The sequence below is a fragment of the Macadamia integrifolia genome, unplaced genomic scaffold (assembly GCF_013358625.1).
Source record: "Macadamia integrifolia cultivar HAES 741 unplaced genomic scaffold, SCU_Mint_v3 scaffold858, whole genome shotgun sequence".
NCBI lineage: Eukaryota > Viridiplantae > Streptophyta > Magnoliopsida > Proteales > Proteaceae > Macadamia > Macadamia integrifolia.
Window position 1 is genome coordinate 72,068 of NW_024870558.1, and position 21,377 is coordinate 93,444.

The 21,377-nt window shown below is 40.1% G+C and overlaps 1 protein-coding gene across 1 annotated transcript; it reads left to right on the forward strand.

Moving 5' to 3' along the window:
• The first annotated feature begins 17,502 nt into the window (after window positions 1-17,502).
• LOC122070204 (profilin-3-like) lies at window positions 17,503-21,140 on the forward strand. Its single transcript, XM_042634329.1, has 3 exons — window positions 17,503-17,755; window positions 18,871-19,008; window positions 20,743-21,140. The coding sequence occupies exons 1-3, from the start codon at window positions 17,624-17,626 to the stop codon at window positions 20,875-20,877; spliced, it is 405 nt and encodes a 134-aa protein (XP_042490263.1). The 5' UTR covers window positions 17,503-17,623; the 3' UTR covers window positions 20,878-21,140.
• Window positions 21,141-21,377: the final 237 nt, after the last annotated feature.

Genomic DNA, 21,377 nt, shown 5'->3' on the forward strand with positions numbered 1-21,377 from the left:
TGACTTCTCACGTTCTGAAGCCTCGAGGTCTCGGGCCATGGCTTCGGCCCGGATCGCCAGCTGACCCACTTGGTTTTGGGCCTACATAAGATACCGATGGTTAGTACGTTACGATGATCATAAATCAAGGTTTGGAAGACTGAACCTTACCTCTGCCATGAAGATGCAGGCGCTAGTTATCATGGCCGCCGTCCCTTGTCGTTGTGCTTCGGCAGCATCTCAGGGGAGGCTGCCCTTCAGTACCAGCTCAGGAGCGACACGGCTGACGGACAAGGTGTCGTCTTCTTTAATCGACCACCGAGGGACAAAGCCAACCTCGGCCCTAACATTCCTAGCCCTCGGGCTTCTGAAATCTACCACGGGGGAGGAGTCTTGGGTAGACAAGCTATGGCCCGGGGCGGTGAGGGCCTGGACCGCTTTGGTACTAGGTCCTTCGGCCCTGGCCCTTTTCTTCGGTGGGGGAGCTTCGGAGGAGGGAGGACCCTTCTTCTTCCCTTTCTTCTTCAGCCCCTGCTGCTGCTGCGCATCCCGGGCCCTGGCCTCCCTTATTTGGACTTGCCTCTTCGCAGCTGCAGCCCTAGCCTCTTCCCTGGAGATTTGGACTGCATGAAGATGAAGGGAGTTAGTATGAAACACAAGTACCCAAGGCAAATAAACTTGGGCTGGCCTAACTCACCCGGGCTAAGCCCGAATCTGAACAAAATGGTGTAGGACTTAAGGCTGTCGGACTCAATCGGAGGGCAGATGTCTTGACGCTTCACCATCGCCATCGACTCTGCGTTTGTCCCAAGAAGGGTAGGGGCAGAGTTCACCATCCTCAGATCGGGGATATCCCAGAAGGTGCCAAAGGGCACCCCCTCGGATGACCTCACGAAGAAGAATTTCTCCTTCCACCCGTGGATCGACGTTGGGTAACCGTTCAGCAGCCGAAGGTCTTTTCGAGGGCTGAAGTAGTACCAACCCGAAAGCCCCTTGCAGGCCTGAAGAAGGAAGCAATTGACGAAGAGAGGGAGGGAGAGAGGCCTTTGGCACCTAGAGAAAAGGACGATGAAGCTAAGCAGTTGCCGCCATCCGTTTGGCGTCAGCTGGGTCGGATAAATCCCGTAGTGCCGAAACACATGGGCGAAGAAAGGATGGAAGGGAAGCCGAAGGCCAACCTTAAATGCCTCCTTATATAGGCATAACTCTTCGGAGTTCCGATAGCTGGCTCGGTCGATCGGTTTTGGTAGCCAGAGCTCGAAAGCATCTGAGATACTGAAGGAGGCCCTTAGCTCCCCCAGCTCTAGCTCATCCCTGGTGGAGACGATGTGCAAGCCCTCCACCTCGAGGGGGTCCTAGGTTTGGGCTCGGGATTCAAGCACTCTCTCCCTGAATCCCTCACCGTTTGAGCCACCTTTGGACCCAGACGGTGAGGTCGTGGACGATGAGTCGCGAGAAGAGGGTGAATCGGGGGAAGAGTTCGAGGACATCCCTCGGACCCCCTGGACTCCGATACCTACGGTGAGACTTTATCCTCTCGGAGGACGAGGGACTATACCCGAATGAAGAAGACATGGTACTTACTTTTGGTGAAGACGAAGTGCTAAAGGAAAAGGGACACCTAGGCCAAAGGAAGGCTCTCTGAGGAAAAAATGAAAGCGGCCCACAAATGGACCCCCACACTTTATAAATAAAAGAGAAATGATATGATAACCCAAGCATTAATGGCACCGTCACGTCAACAATTACCACCCCTCGAGATCTGCGTCAAAGCGACTTGACCGAAGGTCCATACCACGGTTGGGAGCTCAGGCCAAAGCCTAGCAGACCTGACCGAAAGTCCCTACCTCGGTTGGGAGCTCAGGCCGAGGCCAAGCTGACCTGACCGAAGGTCTTTACCTCGGTTGGGAGCTCAGGCCAAGCCGAGCGGACCTGACCGAAGGTCCATACCATGGTTGGGAGCTTAGGCCAAGGCCGAGCGGACTTGACCGAAGGTCCTCACCTCGGTTGAAGGCTCAGGCCAAAGCCGAGCGGACTTGACCGAAGGTCCATACTCAGTTGGGAGCTCAGGCCAAAGCCGAGCGAACCTGATCGAAGGTCACAACCTCGATTGGGAGCTCTGGCCAAGGCCAAACGGACCTGACCGAAGGCCACAACCTCGGTTGGGGGATCTGGCCAAGGCCAAGTGGACCTGACCGAAGGTCCCTACCTTGGTTGGGAGCTCAGGTCAAGGCCGAGCTGACCTGACCGAAGGTCTTAACCTCGATTGGAAGCTCAGGCCAAGGCCAGCGGACCTGACCAAAGGTCCTCGCCTCGGTTGGGGGCTTTGGCCAAGGCCGAGTGGACCTGACCGAAGGTCACAACCTCCATTGGGAGCTCAGGCTAAGGCTGAGCGAACCTGACCGAAGGTCCCTACCTCGGTTGGGAGCTCAGGTTGAGGCCGAGCTGACCTGACCGAAGGTCTTAAGCTCAGTTATGAGCTCAGGCCAAAGCCGAGCGGACCTGACCGAAGGTCCCTACTTTGGTTGGGAGCTTAGGCCGAGGCCGAGCTGACCTGATCGTAGGTGTTAACCTCGGTTGGAAGCTCAGGCCAAGCCGAGCGGACCTGACCGAAGGTCCATACCTCGGTTGGGAGCTCAGGCCAAAGCTGAACGGACCTGACCGAAGGTCCTCGCCTCGGTTGGGGGCTCTGGCCAAGGCCGAGAGGACCTGGCCGAAGGTCACAACCTCGCTTGGGAGCTCAGCCTAAGGCCGAGCGGACCTGACCGAAGGTCCCTACCTCGGTTGGGAGCTCAGGCTGAGGCCGAGCTGACCTGACTGAAGGTGTTAACCTCGGTTCTGAGCTCAGGCCAAAGCCGAGCGGACCTGACCGAAGGTCCATACCTCAGTTGGGAGCTCAGGCCAAGCTAAGCAGACCTGATCGAAGGTCTATACCTTGGTTGGGAGCTCAGGCTAAGGCCGAGTGGACCTTACCGAAGGTACTCACCTCAGTTGGGGGCTCGGTTCAAAGTCGAGCGGACCTAGCCAAAGGTCCCTACCTCGGTTGGGAGCTCAGGCCAAAGCCGAACGGACCTGACCGAAGGTCACAACGCCAAGCAGACCTGACCGAAGGTCCCTACCTTGGTTGGGAGGTCAGGCCGAGGTCGAGCTGACCTGACCGAAGGTCTTAACCTCGGTTGGGAGCTTAGGCCAAAGCTGAGCGGACCTGATCGAAGGTCACAGCCTCGGTTGGGAGCTCAGGCTAAGGCCGAGCTGACCTGACCGAAGGTCTTAACCTCGGTTGGGAGCTCAGGCCAAAGCCGAGCGGACCTGACCGAAAGTCACAACCTCGGTTGGGAGCTCAGGCTAAAGCCGAGCGGACCTGACCGAAGGTCCCTACCTCAGTTGGGAGCTCAGGCCAAGCTGACCTGATCGAAGGTCTCGGTCTCAAGCAAGACTAAGGTCGAAGCCGAAAGAATAAGGCCGAAGGGACGCATGAACGAAAAAAAATAAATGATGATGAAAAACTTGGTTACTCCCACAGGAAAAGCCTCTGGTGAGAGTAAGGAGGCTCCTGATACGGCCAAATTGATTGCCCCATAAGGTAAGGACATGTGTCACCCACCTGGACACGTGTCGCCCACCTGATAGAGGCTGCAAGGACTCCGACTCCGTCAACTGCGTAAAGAGAATATTCCCCGCGAAGGGGATATGACGTATCTGAGTAGGACTCGAAAAAGAAAGGAGGCGGACCCGAGGAGGAGTCCTCCAAGGAAAAGAGAAACCCTAAACCCTAAGGGTTATAAGAGAGGGACGGAGAGGAGGAAAAAGGTAAGCATCAAAACCCATAATTATTCCTGTAAAAAAACTGTGTGGCCGATCTCTAACTTGAGCGTCGGAGGACTAACCCTGGACAAAGCTCTGGGCCTCTGCAGTCTATGCTTGTGCAGGATCAGCTCATACGGATTTACGGCAGCAACAATGCCCCAAAAAAAAATTATGAAGGATAGTTCTGATATTGGGGTAAACTACAGGGAAAGCCACTGTAGTTGTCCCTCCTTGAAAATACCCAAATTATCCCTCTTCCCCCCTCCCCCCTCCCCCTTCCCCCCTCTTTTGTATATTACCCAACTTCTAACTATCATTATTGTTTAATTTCATTTAACAACAAAAGTGTGAGCCACTTCCTTTTTTTCTTTTTTTTTCCCCCTCTACATAATGCATGATGAGGAAACCATCCCAAGTGTTACACCCCTCACCTTACCCCTCCACTATCTTCTTCTTCATTCTCCATAGAAGTTTTAATGAGGAAGCTATTTTTTGGCATTCATCCATCACTGCAAGGGAGTACTGTCTATTTTGCAATGGACTCTTACATGCATATTGACGGGAGTTATTTGTATGCAATTTACATGTCTCGACAGATAGCAAAACTAGAGTAATAATGTCACATTCATATACATAGTTACACACTCAGTATGACTTCATCATAGTAAAAAAAAAAAAAGGCTTGCCAAAAATAAAAATTATAGTATAGAAAAGGATAAGAGAATGCTACGCTATTGGAATAGGTTCACGTCACCATGTGGACCAATGGGAAGGCGTACATAGCATCTTCAGTGTGGGGGCAGCACGGTCTTTCCATGCCTATTGTGTCTAGGCTTGTGCTTGTTCTAGCAGGTAGTGTTCTTTCTTCTTAAAAAAAATTATCATGTCTTCTCCTAATTGATGCCTGTGACCATGAGTGCTCTGCCATTACCCCTGTTCTTATCTTATCCTTTTTTTTTTTTTGGTAAAACTTAACTTATCGTAATTTTTTGATATTTAATTAAACCTGCAATTTCTTATTCAAAGTGGAAAATTTTCACAAATTAGGAAAAAGGAAGAACTCATTTGTCCTTTAGATACTATGGAGAGAGAGAGAGAGAGAGAGAGAGAGAGAGAGAATCACATGTAAGGGTGTCAATTGAAACCACAACCGAAAATCGAATCCAGTTTAATTGAATAACCTAAATCGAAACCAATATGGTTACATCCTGGATCTGAAATGAATGTTTATAATTTGGTACAATCTTGATCTTGATCTATACCCTAAATTGAAACCAACCAATTATAATATGGTTATATCCTGGATTGAATACCCTAAATCAAAACCAACCAATTATAATATGGTTGCATCCTAGATCTAAAGTGAGTGCTTATAATTTGGTACAGTTTGGATCTTGATCTATGCCAAGAATTGATGATTCTAACCAAAATCGTACCAAATAAATTAATGTAACTTTTTTTTTCATTAAAGAAACTAAAAACTTGATGTAACTTAAATAGAAACTTGACGTAATTAATCAATGAAACCATCTTATAAAGTAATAATATTTTAAAGTAGTGAAATTGACAATATTAGAAGGTCAATAGATGATTGATTGTTCAGGATCATTAGTGGATGTTAATAACATGGAAACAAGTCTAGTGACTCGTGATTTTTTATTCATTCTTTTTTGTTTTCATTTTAGAAACTAAAAACTTGATGTAACTTAAATGGAAACCTGATGTAATTAACCACTGAAACCATCTTATAGAGTTATAATATTTTAAAGTTGTGAAATTAACAATATTAGAAGGTCAATAGATGATTGATTGTTCAGGATCATTAGTGGATGTTAATGACATGGAAACATGTCTATTGACTCGTGATTTTTTATTCATTCTTTTGTATGGGAGGACCAACAACCTAGTGAATGAGCATTTGTATTTTTTCTACTGCATCATAGCAGAACTGAATTTAAAAATGGATACTAAAACCAAATAAGGACCAAATAGAAAATCCAATTACGAACCCGAACCGTACCAAAACTGGACAGGTTTGGTACAAGTATCGATTTTCATAACCGAGACGGGATCTGGTCCCATTTTGGATCATGCCAACACTCTTTGGAACCAAAACCAAATTGGATTGGATATATGGTTCCGAACCGATGGACACCCGTACTCACATAAACACCCTAGGTGTAGCTTCACTGGTCTATAGGCATTGTGCGTTAATAGATGTCTTCCATACGAGCCTCCACACGATTAATCTGTTATACAATTTAGGTGTGATTGCGTGTAACTGGGATTACCCTTGGGCCTGAATCATAAAATTGGGCAAGTTTGATGGTTTCTTTGTTAGCAAAAAAAAGAGAGAGAAACTCATATGAAGACTGATGTGTCCTACCTTGCAAAATAAGTGACATAGTAGTTCTTCCCAAATTTTCCAACACAAAACCTTGCAAAATATTCTATTGAGGAAAAGAACGCTTCCTAGTCGCGTGGCTCCTGTGCCAGTATGGGGCCAATGAGGGGGTGCACATGGGCATTAGTAGGGGGTGGGGGTGGGGGTGGGGGCATCATTTGACTACCCTCTGTGTCTGGGCATAGGGGTTGCACAACTAGGGAGCATTCTTTTCCCCATATTTAATTAATGGAAAAATAGTGGTACACTGCATACGTGCATATTCTTCTTTCTCATGATTTCTCATAAAAATTGTGGGCCCTATACATAGGTTTTTTTTCTTTATTTTTTTTTATCTATATTGAAAATATGGGTCTCACATGGATTGATACCATTTTTAGATCATAATTAGTGGTAGTGTAAAGTTTCCTTCCCACATTGGTAGCATGGAAACTCTCTCCCATTACTTTTATTAATTCTTACCCAAAGAGAACTGCAACATTGTGGAAGCGAATTGAACTTCTACAAAATTTGAAGACCAAGGAAACAAAACTAAGTACTATGCGGGATTGCATGTACAATTCTCCATTGGTATTGGGTAAATTGCTAGTGGTATGTGATGGCAAAAGAAGCAGCAGAAGAAGAAGCATGTCCCTCTTTTGTTAATTAAATTGAATAAATGGCATTGGTAGTTAAAAATTGAATAAAAATAAAAAAGAATGAGAAAAAAAAGGATACTTTAGATTGTTTTAGGTATCTGGGGGAGAACGAGAGGTAGAAGCTTATTTTTTGGATGAATTAAATGTGAAAGTTTGAGTAGGAGGATTTTAGTAAATGTAAAATAGAAGAGGGTGATATAAATTTTGAATGAAACAAAAAATTGGATCCAAATCGATTTGACACTTGAGGCCATGTTTGGCCATCAGGAAAGGAATAGAAGAGAAATATATATATATATATATATATTTTTTTTTAATTTGAGTAGAGAGATAAACACATGTGTAGACACCACATTTTGTCACCCCTGGAAGGGCTATGCAATGATAAGTTAAGAACCATTAAGACACGAATGGTTCATGTATTTATTGTCGAGATCCTCTCTCAAGCCAAGGCAGTATACTTTTTTGCTTCTATGCTGGCATAGGATTGTTAAAATTGAACAAAAATTTTTCAAAAATGTTGTTAGTAGCTTTGACATGCCTAAATTTAAGCAAGATCAACCAATGAACCATAGACCGATCCCAAATTAAGTCAAAACTAAATTGGACTAGACCCCCTAAGTTAACTCAAGCCCGAGTTGTACTGACCTAGGCCGATTCTAGGTGCTCTCTAGTGGACGACATTTGCACCCAGGATGACGTTGCTAAATTCCAATTATGCTAGCCAGAGAGCATATTCTGTCGGTCCTACGATTTTGTAGGGATTCTATAAATCTTTTACCAAGTCTCATACCTTGACACCCAAGGAATGTACCTAGACACACACTATGACACTAGGACACTAGAACACCTAGAAGACTTTAGAAACACATGCGACAAATATATTAATTGTCGATATCCTTTGAAAATATACACTACTCATAAATAGACTCAAATCTCTCTCTAAGCAAGGAAAGAGATCACACCCTAATGAAACTTCTACTTCTCTTGGATGTGAGTGTCCCCCGGCTTAGGTGGAGGTGGATTTGCCCATCAGCTTTCCTTTTTTAGAGAATTTGGTCTTCTTATGACCTTTCAAAAATTTTGAGAATTTTTTGGATTTTTTTTTAGCAGAGTTTTGAGAACCCACAAGAATCTGGAGGAATCTTAGAAAATCTATAGAATATGAAACTTTTTTGGGACTTTATACCAGTATAGAAATCTAGGGCTTCCTAAAGGTAGGGAGATTTTCCAGATTTTTAAGATTTTTGAAGTTATTGGGCAAAGAGAACCAAGGCAAGGGAATCTATAGGTGGGGGCTCCTAAGGCTTCCTAATGGTTTTAGGAGTTTTTGGGATTTTTTAGGGTTTTTTAGATTTTTACTTTTTACAGATTTTGGCACATTAATCAAGGTAAGAGAATCTAAGAGAATATGAGGGAATCTTTGGCAAAGGTAGGAGAGAGGAACCAGTAGGGAGAGACGAGAGGATTTTCCTTAAAATCTAGAGCTCCCCAGCTCTTGGAATCTTCCTCTTGGGAATGGAGCAAATGGCTTTAAATCATAAGAACATAGGGGAATGACAATTTGGTAATATTGGGGAATTCTCATGGGTCTTGTCGGGACTGGCAGTCCACGAGTGCACTTGCTGGCCCGTGAGCACACTGACGAGCCCGCCAAGCTTGGCAACATCATCAGTCTCTAGGGTAAAATGTTTCAAACTTCCGGGAGCAATTTTGAGTGATCATGCGGTCTGATTTTCACGCACCATATATCCTCAAAATCTTCTTTCCGAAAACTATCCAATGGTGTGGTTTTTTAGCTCATTTTTCTCAAAAAAAATTTATTATTAGCATATAAATCGAGGGTATTCCAACAATCATTGTTCAAACAATTCCCACACCATTAGAGAGTACTTTGAATCAATTCTTCAGTATATAAAATGCTAATATTAAATGCCACTAGATCAAGCATGATTTGGCGATATAGAGGTCTCATGCCGAATTAGGGTTTTGGGTCTGATCAGGACTTTAGATTAATTTAGGGTTTAAAGTTGTATCCAAGTCAATGAAATGTCGAGTTCTCCTCTAATTGAAAGCATAAGTCTTACCCGCATTATATAAATCATCAGTATCAGGGGCGTGTGAAAAAAATGGGTATCTATGGTATCCAACACCCTCAATCATAGCCACATAGATTCTCATATGGGAGTTGTAAGGAATTGTTGTTGTACTATGCATTATTTTGAGTTTGCACTGATCCTACTTGAGCATACGACCTTTCAACCACAAAACACTCTTCACAAAAGTTGTAGAGGGATTAGTCTTCTTTCATTAATTTTTTTTTTTATAGATCTCTATTCTGAGTTTTGTGTCCACAATTATTGTGCTTTTACTGAGCATAATGTAAGATTTTCAATTAGGTGGGCTAGCACAGTCAAAGATTTGTTTTCAAAATCGGTTTAGTGGTGTTGACTAAAGATGCAGTAAGCAGAAAGAATCCAATATTATTGGTAAGTGATCTCTGTGGAGATATTGGATTCTATTAGCACACCTTAATGGTATGAAATATTTATTATTATGTGTGGACTTAAGGTATTGTTTCCTTAATAGGGAGGAAACCCTAATTTTATTGCAGGGTTGGTCCCTACCCTCACCCCTATATATAGTTATCACTGACCCATTAAGTGAGGCAAATGACCTAAAGCAAAAGAAAAAGAGGGTAGACCAGACCAACATTGATCGTGTTGTAAGAGGAGCATACAAGAAGACTTTGAGAAGTTCTTATTCTTTAGCCATGGATTCAGGTATGTCTAAAATATGTCTTTGTAGTGTTTATCGTGTATGCTCATTGATCTCCATTAATCTTTCCGTATTTATTTTCTTTCAATGGTATCAGAGGCTGTTCATGATGGATCAATGGGCTACTTCTAAGCTTCTGTGTTCGTTTTGGGAACATACGATAGATGGTTCCTACTTTTAGGCTGAATTTTGTACAGCTTTTCCTTGAGCAATGGCTTAATGAATTTTATATTTTAGGTAGAAATTATTTTAATAATGGATAATTTTGATATCTACTATTTTATTTCTTTCTTACTCTCGGTATGTTGGAGCCAGAATCCCCTTTACCAAGTTAAGTACTGTCGTGGCAGTGCATCACGGTTGTGAATCTCTGTACCTGAAAGTTAAGGACAGTCAGTGATGCATAACGCCGCATGGTTCTAGTACTGATCCTATTCTCCAAGTTTGAAAGGGGATTGTTATGTTTCTCTCTCTTCCAAACAAAGCGGAGTGGGTTCTGGTTGAGGACGATTCATATTGAAGATGTGGTCATCATGGAGGACTATGCTCGTGGTTTCCTCTACTGACAATGGAGGATATCCTTTAACCTAAAAAAAATATATTAATTAATTAATATATTATTTGGTGGTCGGTGAGCCGATGCTAACAGTGAAGTGAACTCCAAGTTGTGACAAGCTTACAAGCTTTCAGTTCTCACCATATGTCATGTCACATCAACCCTTTTGAGAAAGAGAAAGAGAGAAAGAGAGTTTTTTAACTTTACTGTTTTTTGTTTCCTTTTTGGATACGTACGAGTTTTTTTTTTCTTTTTTTTATTATTATTGTTTTTGAGGGTACAATCATTATGTACATCTTTTCAATAATAAAAAAAAAGATGTACATAATTAAAATATAATGGGCATACAGTAGCAATCCTTCTCTATAGAGTTTTCGTAATTTTAGAGATTAGACTTCCACTTAGTGGGCTAATTCCTAAAAATGCAGAATCACTATAGACCATCCGGATGGATTCCAGTCAAGAAAGCCATATGGTAAACGATGTGCTCTTGCCAATATAGGTGAGTCTTCGTTTGGTCGGTTTTACTTGATGGTGTGAGAGTGACGTTTTGAGCTTCACTATTTTAGAGGTTCTTGTCTTACTATCACAGGTGACGGAATCTACAATATGGTGTTATTTTTTGGCGTCTCGCCTTACATGTGAAAGATTTCACTGTATGTTGATCGATCTTGCCACCACAGGTGTGACCTCAATGATGCTAGATCTTTTCCCAGTTTGTGTTTTTCATACAGTTGTTAAAATTGGTACTGGGATAAATCTGATTAATAAGCCCTAATTAGTCAGTTTTCATTATATTATTGGGATGTTGATATGCTTTTGGTTATTGCATATTGTATGTTTTGGTAAAATTTTGATAATTATTATTACCAGCTATGACTTCCCAATTATCTTCCATCAAAGTCCTGAATGGTTCCAATTTTGAGGAGTGGATAGACTCTCTCACTATGTCTCTTGCCATTATGAGACTCGATTATGTCCTAAGAATTGATAAACCCCCAGAGTCCACAACTGAGAGTGATGCTACTGCAAAAGCACTTTATGAAAAGTGAGAGGAGTCCAACAGATTATGCCTGATTGTTATGAAGCATACTATAGACAAGACCATTAAAAAGAGTGTGCCTTCGAAAGAAAATGCTAAGGATTCTCTTGCAGCTGTTAATACAAAGTTTATCAAATTTGATAAGGCTGAGAAGGGAACATATTTGGAGTGGTTCTCATCCACTCGATATGATGGCACAAGTGGAGTACGTGATCACATTATGAAAATGACCAATTATGCTGTCACGTTGGGCAAGATGGAAGTGAAGATATCTGATTCTTTCCTTGTGTGGCAAATTATGCAATCACTTCCATCAGCGTTTAATACTCTTAAGACCTCCTATAATGCACAAAAATTAGAGTGGAATCTTGAGGACATGACTTCCATATTGGTACAGGAAGAGGAAAGAAAGAAGAAGGAAAACTTTAATTCTGCTTATTTTGTTTCCAATAATGGGGGTAAGAAGAAATTCAAGAAAAATTGAAAAGGCAACAAGCATGAAAAATCAGGCAAAATAGAACAGAAAACCGATCAGAATCTAAAACCAAAGACTAAGGCTTTTAAGGGAAAGTGTTTCTTCTGCAAAAAGGATGGACATATGAAAACATATTGCTATGGCTATAAGAAATGATTTGAAAAGAAAAGTACATCTTTAGCTTTAGTGTGTCTTGAATCCAATCTTGTAGATGTTTCCCCTGATTCGTGGTGGATTGATACTGGAGTAACTATTCACATCACTAATTGTTTGCAGGAATTAAGAAGCAGGAGGAAACCAAGTGAGGGAGAGATGATGATCTACATGGGAAATGGAGAGAAGACCAAAGTTGAATTTATAAGAGTAGTTAGATTACTTTTATCCACTGGTTTTGTTTTGAATTTGAATAATGTGGTTTATGTACTGTCGTTTAGACGAAAAAACTTGTTTCGGTATCTAAACTTTGGTTACACTTTTAATATTGGCAATGAGAAACTTACTCTCTATTCTGGTTCTCTTATGGTTGGATCTGCCTTGTTATGTGATGGTCTTTATAAATTTGATTTGGATATTAGTTCTTCCAAATATGCCAACACTTCTTCTGTTGTAAATTATGTGGTTACAAATCCTAAACGTGCTAGATTGGATGAAAATTCTTCTATGTTGTGGCATAAACGTTTAGGACATATTTCTAAACAGAGGATAGAACGATTGATTAAGGATGGTACATTTCCTCAATTGGATTTTTTAGATTTTGAAATTTGTACTGATTGCATTAAGGGGGCAACGCATTAGAGCTAAAAGAAATGTGCAACCAGGAAGGATGAAGCATTGGAGCTGATTCATACTGATATTTGTGGTCCATTCACTCCTACTACCATGGGTGGATACAGACATTTTATTACTTTCATAGATGATTTTTCCCGTTTTGATTTTATTTACCTTATTTAAGAAAAATCTGAATCCTTAGATGCTTGTAAAGTTTTTAAAGCAGAGGTAGAACTTAAAAGGGAAAAGAAGATAAAAAGTGTGAGATCTGATCGAGGTGGAGAGTTTTATGGTAGATATGATGAGACTGAGCGTAACCCTGGACCATTTATCAGATTCTTACAAGAATGTGGTATTGACGCTCAGTACACTATGCCTGGTTCACCTAAGCAGAATGGGGTGGCTGAAATGAGAAACCGTACCCTTATGGATATGGCGAGAAGCATGATAAGTAATTCAACTTTACCTGATTTCTTATGGGGTGATGCTTTGAAAATAGTAGTATATATTTTGAATAAAGTGTCTAGTAAGTCTGTTCCCAGAACTCCCTATGAATTGTGGACTGGTAAGAAGCCAAATTTATCTCATTTTCATATATGGGGATGTGCTGCAGAGGTGAGGCCTTACAATCCTCAGATGAGGAAGCTTGATCTAAGGACCATTAATGGTCATTTTATCGGTTATTTGAAAGATCAAGAGGATATAGATTCTATTGTCCTACACATTCTACTAGAGTAGTGGAATCAAATCGGGCAGTTTTCTTTGAGGATGATTTAGATTTTCAGTCTGCTCAACCAAGTAACTTTGTTTTTTAGGAGGAACGTGTTCTTGTACCTATGCCTGTGACACTGCCGTCTACTGTATTACAGCCTCACATTGAACAACTGAATGTCCCCACTCAAGAACCTATGCAACCTATAGTGGTTGAGCCTGCACCCCCTGTTGTTGATGAGATTCAGGATCATATTGCTACTGATGTTCCCTTGAGAAAATCAGAGAGAACTCATAGGCCTGCCATATCTGATGACTATGTTGTTTATTTACAAGAACATGAATTTGACATTACTTTGGATTTAGATCCAATCAGTTTTGTCTAGGCTGCCAATGATCCCAATTCATCAATGTGGATGGTTGCCATACAAGATGAATTGAATTCTATGTCTGTTAATGATATTTGAGATTTAGTTGAATTACCAAAAGGATGTAGACCGATTGGCTGTAAATGGATTTTCAAGACCAAACAGAATTCTAAAGGTGAAATTGAGCGTTACAAGGCCAGACTTGTAGCAAAAGGATTCAGTCAAAGAGAGGGCATAGATAACAAGGAAAAATTCTCACCAGTCTCGACAAAAGATTCTTTTAGAATCATTATGGCTTCAGTAGCACATTTTAATTTGAAACTTCATCAAATGGATGTCAAAACAGCTTTCCTAAATGGAGATCTTGAAGAAGATGTTTACATGCAACAACCCCTTGGCTTCAGGCAAGTTGATACAGAACACCTTGTGTGCAAACTCAAGAAATCTATTTATGGTTTGAAACAAGCATCTAAACAGTGGTATCTTAAGTTCGATGAAGTTGTCACTTGTGGTTTCAAAGAAAATCTTGTGGACCAGTGTATTTATCTAAAGATCAGTGGGAGTAAGTTCATTTTCCTTGTGCTTTATGTTGATGATATTCTTCTTGCCAGCAATAATTTTGATCTTTTGCATGAGACAAAACGATTATTATCAAGTCACTTTGATATGAAGGATCTTAGTGAGGCTTCTTATGTTTTGGGCATTGAGATCCATCGTGATAGGTCTTGTGGCGTTCTTGGTTTGTCTCAGAAAGGTTCCATTAAGAGGGTATTAAAAAGTTTTAATATGTTAGCATGTTCCCCTAGTAAGGCTCCAGTTGCAAAAGGGGACAAATTTGGCAAGTCTCAATGTCCATAGACAGAATTGGCATACAATCAGATGAAGAACATACCTTATGCATATGCTGTTGGTAGTTTGATGTATGCTCAAGTTTGTACACGGCCTGACATTGCCTATATTATTAGTATACTTGAGAGATATTTGAGCAACCCCGGTGAAGCGCATTGGGTAGCTGCTAAGAAAGTCATGAGATATTTACAGGATACTAAGGATTTTATGCTTACTTATAGAAGAACCGATTCACTTGATGTAGTCGGTTACACTGACGCAGATTTTACTGGATGTCTAGATGACCTCAAGTCTACTTCTGGATATGTTTTTGTGATGGCAGGTGAGGCTATATCTTGGAAGAGTGTCAAGCAGACACTCACTACATCTTCTACTATGCAAGCTGAGTATGTGGCGTGTTATGAAGCCACTGTTCAAGCTTTATGGTTAAGGAATTTTATCTCAGAGCTACAGATTGTTGACTCTATATCTAAACCATTGAGGATGTTCTGTGATAACTCCGCTGCAGTTCGTTTCTCTCATAACAGTAAAAGTACTTCAGGTTCTAAACACATTGACATTAAGTATTTTTTGGTGAGAGAGAAAGTTCAAGAGTCACAGATTACAATGGAACAGATTGCTACAGAAAACATGATTGCAGATCCTCTTACTAAGGGCTTGACTCCAAAATTTTTTCAAGAACATGTCACTAATATGGGACTTGTTAGTTCTTTTGATGCATTTTATTAGGGGGAGTTTTTCTCAATATGTTCGCATTTGACTTTCAATTTTATTTTATATATATGATGCATTATTATTGTTCTTAAGAATATATATGCATCTTTATGGCCATTTGTTTATGTGTATACACTTATTTATTTGCCTCCTATAGAAAATTGAGGTTATATGTGGTGTATTTACCTCATTCGGTATCTGAGGTTCCAGTTAATACACACATATCCAGTCGTTAGCAAAGCCTTGTTTGATTGAAGTTTGGTGCTAGTGTTGTGGGACATCCGGACCCAGTCCCAATGAACTTCTTTGATTGAAGCTTGAGTGTTTGGGAGACGCTTATAGTTAATGAGACCTTCGGTATCTGTCTCATATGGCTCATTTGGTTTTCGAGCCAGGACTAATTTGGAAATAGACATAATGATCACTATTGCATGTTATTTCCATACTACACTTTCATACTGTTCAACCCAAGTTGGTGATGTTATGAGCACTTTGACGTGTGTGGTTTCATATCGCTTTAGATGTGATGATCAATACGGTTGGGTGTTTTGTAATTCTCATTCGGACTAAGGCATTTGGTTTAGGATGCAATCCATTCGACACTATTTTGTTTGTGGTCATATTCAGTTTATCTAAACCGGAGAGTCGTTTTAAATAAATTTTAAAATCTAAAACTTGTGACATATGCTATCCAAGTGGGAGATTGTAAGATTTTCAATTAGGTGGGCTAGCATAGTCAAGGATTTGTTTCCAAAATCGGTTTAGTAGTGTTGACTAAAGATGGAGTAAACAGAAAGAATCCAATATTATTGGTAAGTGATCTCTATGGAGATATTGGATTCTATTAGCACACCTTAATGGTATGAAATATTTATTATTATGTGTGGACCTAAGGTATTGTTTCCTTAATGGGGAGGAAACCCTAATCTTATTGTAGGGTTGGTCCCTACCCTCACCCCTATATATAGTTATCACTGACCCATTAAGTGAGGCCAATGACCTAAAGCAAAAGGAAAAGAGGGTAGACCAAACCAACATTGATCGTGTTGTACGAGGAGCATACAAGAAGACTTTGAGAAGTTCTTATTCTTCAGCCATGGATTCATGTATGTCTAAAACATGTCTTTGTAGTGTTTATCGTGCATGCTCATTGATCTCCATGAATCGTTCCGTATTTATTTTCTTTCACATAACTCACTGCTATCCTCAATAGGGCAGTAGTGAAGTGTAGTCAGTTACATTACTTTAGGTATTTTCAAAACATGTCCTTCTTCAAAGTTGTAGATTATATTTTAATCTAGATACTGTACTTTTTTTAATTTTTATTTATTATTTTTATCATATTTTTTCCCTTGCTGACCAATACAAATCTCAAATTTTATTTCAATGGAATCTCAGATTACAGACCTGCTAAATGCATTTTCCTGAGGTTTTATCGAAAAACTTTTCTCTCTGGAAATTGTTCATTTTGATGCCCTCTACTTAATCTAATTTTATTGAATTTTTGTAATTCTTTCAATTTTTCATTGATAGATTCTCTCGTTGTTATCACTTCCTTTTCAACATATTTGTATGTTGCATCTTTCCTTTCAAAAAATTGCTAGAATTTTTCTATGTTATGCAAATGACCCTTGACAACATGTTCAATTTCGCTTACATCATGCTTCATGAGGTGAGTGATAAGCCCCGCTTCATCATTGTTTTCCATTATTTGGCATGTCTCTGCTTTATTTTTCGTATACTAACCATGCAAAGTAGTTGGATATATGTATGTAGATTTGAACACCCCCTTTTCATTATTGGTCATGTTTTCTTTTCAATGTATGTATGATTATGCTACATGTATTTACTCTAAACTCGACCCAATCAATAACTTATGCATCAAATCTAGGGTTAAAGTCTGAATTTTACCGGATGGATAGAAGTACCTAACTCTTTCCTCGGACTGCAACTTAGCACGAGTCCTAACCCGTGGTTAGACAGTTCGGATAGGATCATTTCAATTTTAATTGGTGATCGATGAATCCTAGACTAGGTGACAACTCCCAATCAGTAGAGACCATCTAACCTATACCGCTTTTGATTAATAAGAGGTTCACGAACCCTACTAGTCTTGACAATAAGTCCATTTATATTTTCAGATTCAAAATTTTTTGAATTTTTTATTTCATTTATGGACAACCAAACATATAGTGGATATAAGGGGTAGTTTTGGTATTCTGACGAAAAGAGTTTGTAATTTAGACCATGGACGCATGCATCTCTTCTCCTCAAATAAAGGCGGACGTGAATGGCACTTATTCAATCGGATTGAACGGACGGTTGAGGGAAGCTCAAGATGCCCAATCATCAGCTCTTCTTATTTCTCTCTCTTTGCCTCGTTTCTCTTTCCATTCCTCTATTTATTTTCTCTCCGAACCCAAATTTCGAAAAGAGAGAGAGAGAATACAAACCGACACCGTATAAGCAGGGAAGCAAGGGATAGAGAAAACACCTACACAGAGGAAGAAGAAGAAGGTATAGCAGAGAAGAAAATGTCGTGGCAATCTTACGTCGACGATCATCTCATGTGCGATATCGATGGTCAGGAAGGTCACCGTCTCGCCGCCGCTGCCATCATCGGTCACGACGGAAGTGTCTGGGCTCAGAGCGCTTCATTCCCTCAGGTTCAGTTCATTCCTTTTGTTTTCTGTTTTTGGTCCTTCTCGCATGTTGATTTAGTTTTCATTCGATCTGCTTTGTTTCTGATTCCTGATAGCTGATTGATTTGAAATGTTCCGATGGATTTTATTCTAATATATGTGTTCGGTATCGATAGATTGGATCATTGCCATTCGGTTTGATTGAATCCAAATGGTATAGATCTCTTCATTTTCACGCATTGGATCTCACATTTTCATTGTTTCATTTAGTTCTACCGTATTTGCGTTGATAACTATCTTATACATCCCGTGGAGAACTGGAGATGGAGATCTTTAATTTTTCAGTTCGGATTGGCATTTTCGATTGATCGAGTTGATCGATGATCAATGTAATAAATTTTGACCTCATTTTATGTATTTCGATTTGATTTGGCGATTGTTGTTGTTAAGTGATTTGAAAAATGAACTTGCTTATTGAATCATTGAATTGAATTCTCTGGATTTGCCTAATCTGTGTTTCTGATTCACATGGACAGAGATCTGTCCGTACTTTGCTTCGTTGTCCTGCTACTTAAATTGATCCATTTGAAATTCTTTCTGTATTTCATCTAAAAGGGTTCTCTCTATATCATGCATTGTTATGATGGGTCGTTGATTTTGATTTTGAAATTTCTTTTTTGGATGTTTAAATGCTTTGACTTGTGTATTCTCTGAAATGTTTGATAAAGAGTTTACCATTCTAATGCTTTAGTTTGTTTGGGAATGCATTTGGTTTCTCTTCATAGTTGTCAAAGTGCATGTAATCCTAGTACTGCAATTTTTGATAAGGCGTCATTTTACATTCTGTTTTGGGTTGGAAATTTGACCACACTATTAACACAGCTCAATTGGAAAATATGTGCTACATTAATTTCTTAATCTTCACTGACGTTGATACTAAAGATAATGTCAATGGCATTTTATCATATTTTCTTTCTACATGATTCTTCTCATATTTTTTTCTTACATAATCTCTCTCTCTCTCTCTCTCTCTCTCTCTCTCTCTCTCTACATTTTTTCTCCTAGGGTACAAAAACTAAAGGCTTGTGCACTCAGGATTTTTTTTTTTTTTTTGGGGGGGTTGTGTTGCATGTTTGCAGTGTAAGCCTGCGGAGATTACAGATATCATGAATGATTTTGCTGAACCAGGCTACCTTGCTCCTACTGGCTTATTCCTTGCGGGAACAAAATACATGGTTATCCAAGGAGAACCTGGAGCTGTGATCCGTGGGAAGAAGGTGACTTTCTCCTGATTTACTCACCATCCTCATCCATGATTTTGCCACATCCTCTTCTTCTCTAACCCCCCCCCCCCCCCACCCCCACCCCCACCCCCAATTGTAAGGGATTCTCCCTCAACTTTAGACGAATATAACTAGCTTCATGTCTTTCTTCCATTATATAAGTACATACATACGCATGTACATCTTGCTTTTAATCTTATGTTTTTTTATAAAATTTAATGTCTATGTTTTCAATTATGTGTTATTGGGTGCTCATTTTATTTTTGCTAGGCTTGTATGTGCATCAAGATGGTAAATATGTGCTCTGGTTTATGTGTTTGTGCAGGAAATTCGGCACTCATTTTTTTTTTTTCCTAAAATTATGATTTCAGACATGGTCTTTGCATTCATAATTAGATACATGCAACAGAACATATCAAGGTGGTTTATGCGCCCATTTTATATGTTTGTTGAGGAAATCAAACCCTAAAAATTCTTCTTGAAGTCAAACAACTCAATTGATCAATATGCTACCAATGGATGTATGTCACATTCCCAATTTCTGGCTGTTATTTTGACTTGTTCATTGAGTATCTAGTAGAAAATTAAGTATGTGTTATAATTATACATGTGTTTGTTCAATTGCTTTTGATTTCAGCCGTTTTTTAAACGTAGAGGGATTTATACTGTTCCATCTCCCTGTTCATTGCTTTGTTTGGGCATTATTGGACATTTTTTGGTAGTTCTTATGTCCCTTAGAGGGAAAATTTCAGTTGTATAAGCTAACCGTCATCTTGCTTTCTGAAGCTAGTAATATTCACCTTTTGTCCCAGCCGGCACACTCCTTCCCTTCCTCTTCTTTCTTGCTGGGGTTCCTGATATATTTGCTTCTATTCATCTGTAGTTGAGAATGCTAATCCTGCTCCTCAAAATTAGTAACCGTTGCACCATTTTGGCCCCAACTGACAACCCTCCCATTCCTCCTTTCATGCTAGAGTTCCCGATACCTTCATTTTCTCCTCATCTTTAATGCTTTACCGAGTTAAGCAAAGATCAGCTGCCCACTTGTCAGGCTGATTTATGGCTATGAGCTGGTAAGGCCATGCGCCCTTAAGGTGAGACTTGAATCATAAGGGACGGTTGCACCATTGTTTTTTCCCATATGAGCATACCCTGTCAAGTGTCAAGAAAAGTGTAAAATTTGAGGAAAATATCTAAACTAATGGAACCTTAATCTGAGAAATTTCTGGGACACTTGAAGAGTCATACTGTGCTTAATTTTCTGATAGCCTGATAGAAGGCATCATAGTCAGACTAGAATTATATTTTAGATTATTAAAAAATAACCAAAAATTAAGAACACCATATTAAATAAACGTTTTGAAAAATAATCCTTTCAACTTGCCTTGACTCTGACCGAGTCGATGATTCAAATAAACATGGTTGTGTCTACGTCAAGACATGCCACTTCTGTGGGTCAACAGTGTCCTTGAATCATGACTAAGTCATGCCTGCTATTTTACTCAATTTGGTTACCACTAGTCAAGAACTCATTTCCAACCATGCCGTCAGGCATGCCAATGGTGTTCAGTATGCTTTCTTGCTTTTGCCGGAGCTTATAAAAAAATGATTGTCCGATCCTTTTGTGGATCTTATGTTTTTGTAGAATTCATACCTTTATAAAACACTGAACACTCTATTAAGGAAAAATGTTTTTGGCTATATTTACCCTTGCACTTTATTTGGCAGGGATCTGGTGGTATCACTATAAAGAAGACCAACCAAGCTCTAATTTTTGGTATCTATGAGGAGCCTGTGGCTCCAGGACAGTGCAACATGATTGTTGAGAGGTTGGGGGATTACCTCATTGATCAGGGTCTGTAGGTCTGGATTGCAATTGTGATCTAATTTTTCCACTGAATGTTATTTTTGTCTCCCTCCCCCCTCCTCCCTCCTCCCTCCTCCCTCCTCCCTCCTCCCTCCATCCACCCATTTTTTTTTAGCTTATCCTGCCTTCTTTTTCTTTCATGCATTATGGCTTGTTTCTTCTTACTTGATTAGCCATGTATTGGCATCAGAGTTGTTGTAGACAATAACCGTGTGATGACTGAAACTCTATTTTGGTATCTTAGGGTTTGTTTAAATTCCGGGGTTTCTGTGTATTCTTCTTCCTCCCCATTACTATTATCTTTGCACTTAAGTTTTACATTTGAAATTTGTGGTTGTTTCGATTACACGTATAACAACAATGCGATGGATTTTTTTTTTTTTTTTGGCTCTTTTTTCCTTTGACTTGGATCAAAGGTTCTGTAAATTTCTTATCATATTTACTTATATAGTAATGATATATGTCACAAGTAATTTTTCTTTTACTTTTTATTCAA

Bases quoted from the DNA above. Each gene is read 5' to 3' on its own strand.
- LOC122070204 (XM_042634329.1), top strand. From the start codon at position 17,624: ATGTCGTGGCAATCTTACGTCGACGATCATCTCATGTGCGATATCGAT. The intron at 17,756-18,870 runs GTTCAGTTCATT...GCATGTTTGCAG, and splicing joins AGAGCGCTTCATTCCCTCAG to TGTAAGCCTGCGGAGATTAC. The intron at 19,009-20,742 runs GTGACTTTCTCC...TTTATTTGGCAG, and splicing joins CTGTGATCCGTGGGAAGAAG to GGATCTGGTGGTATCACTAT.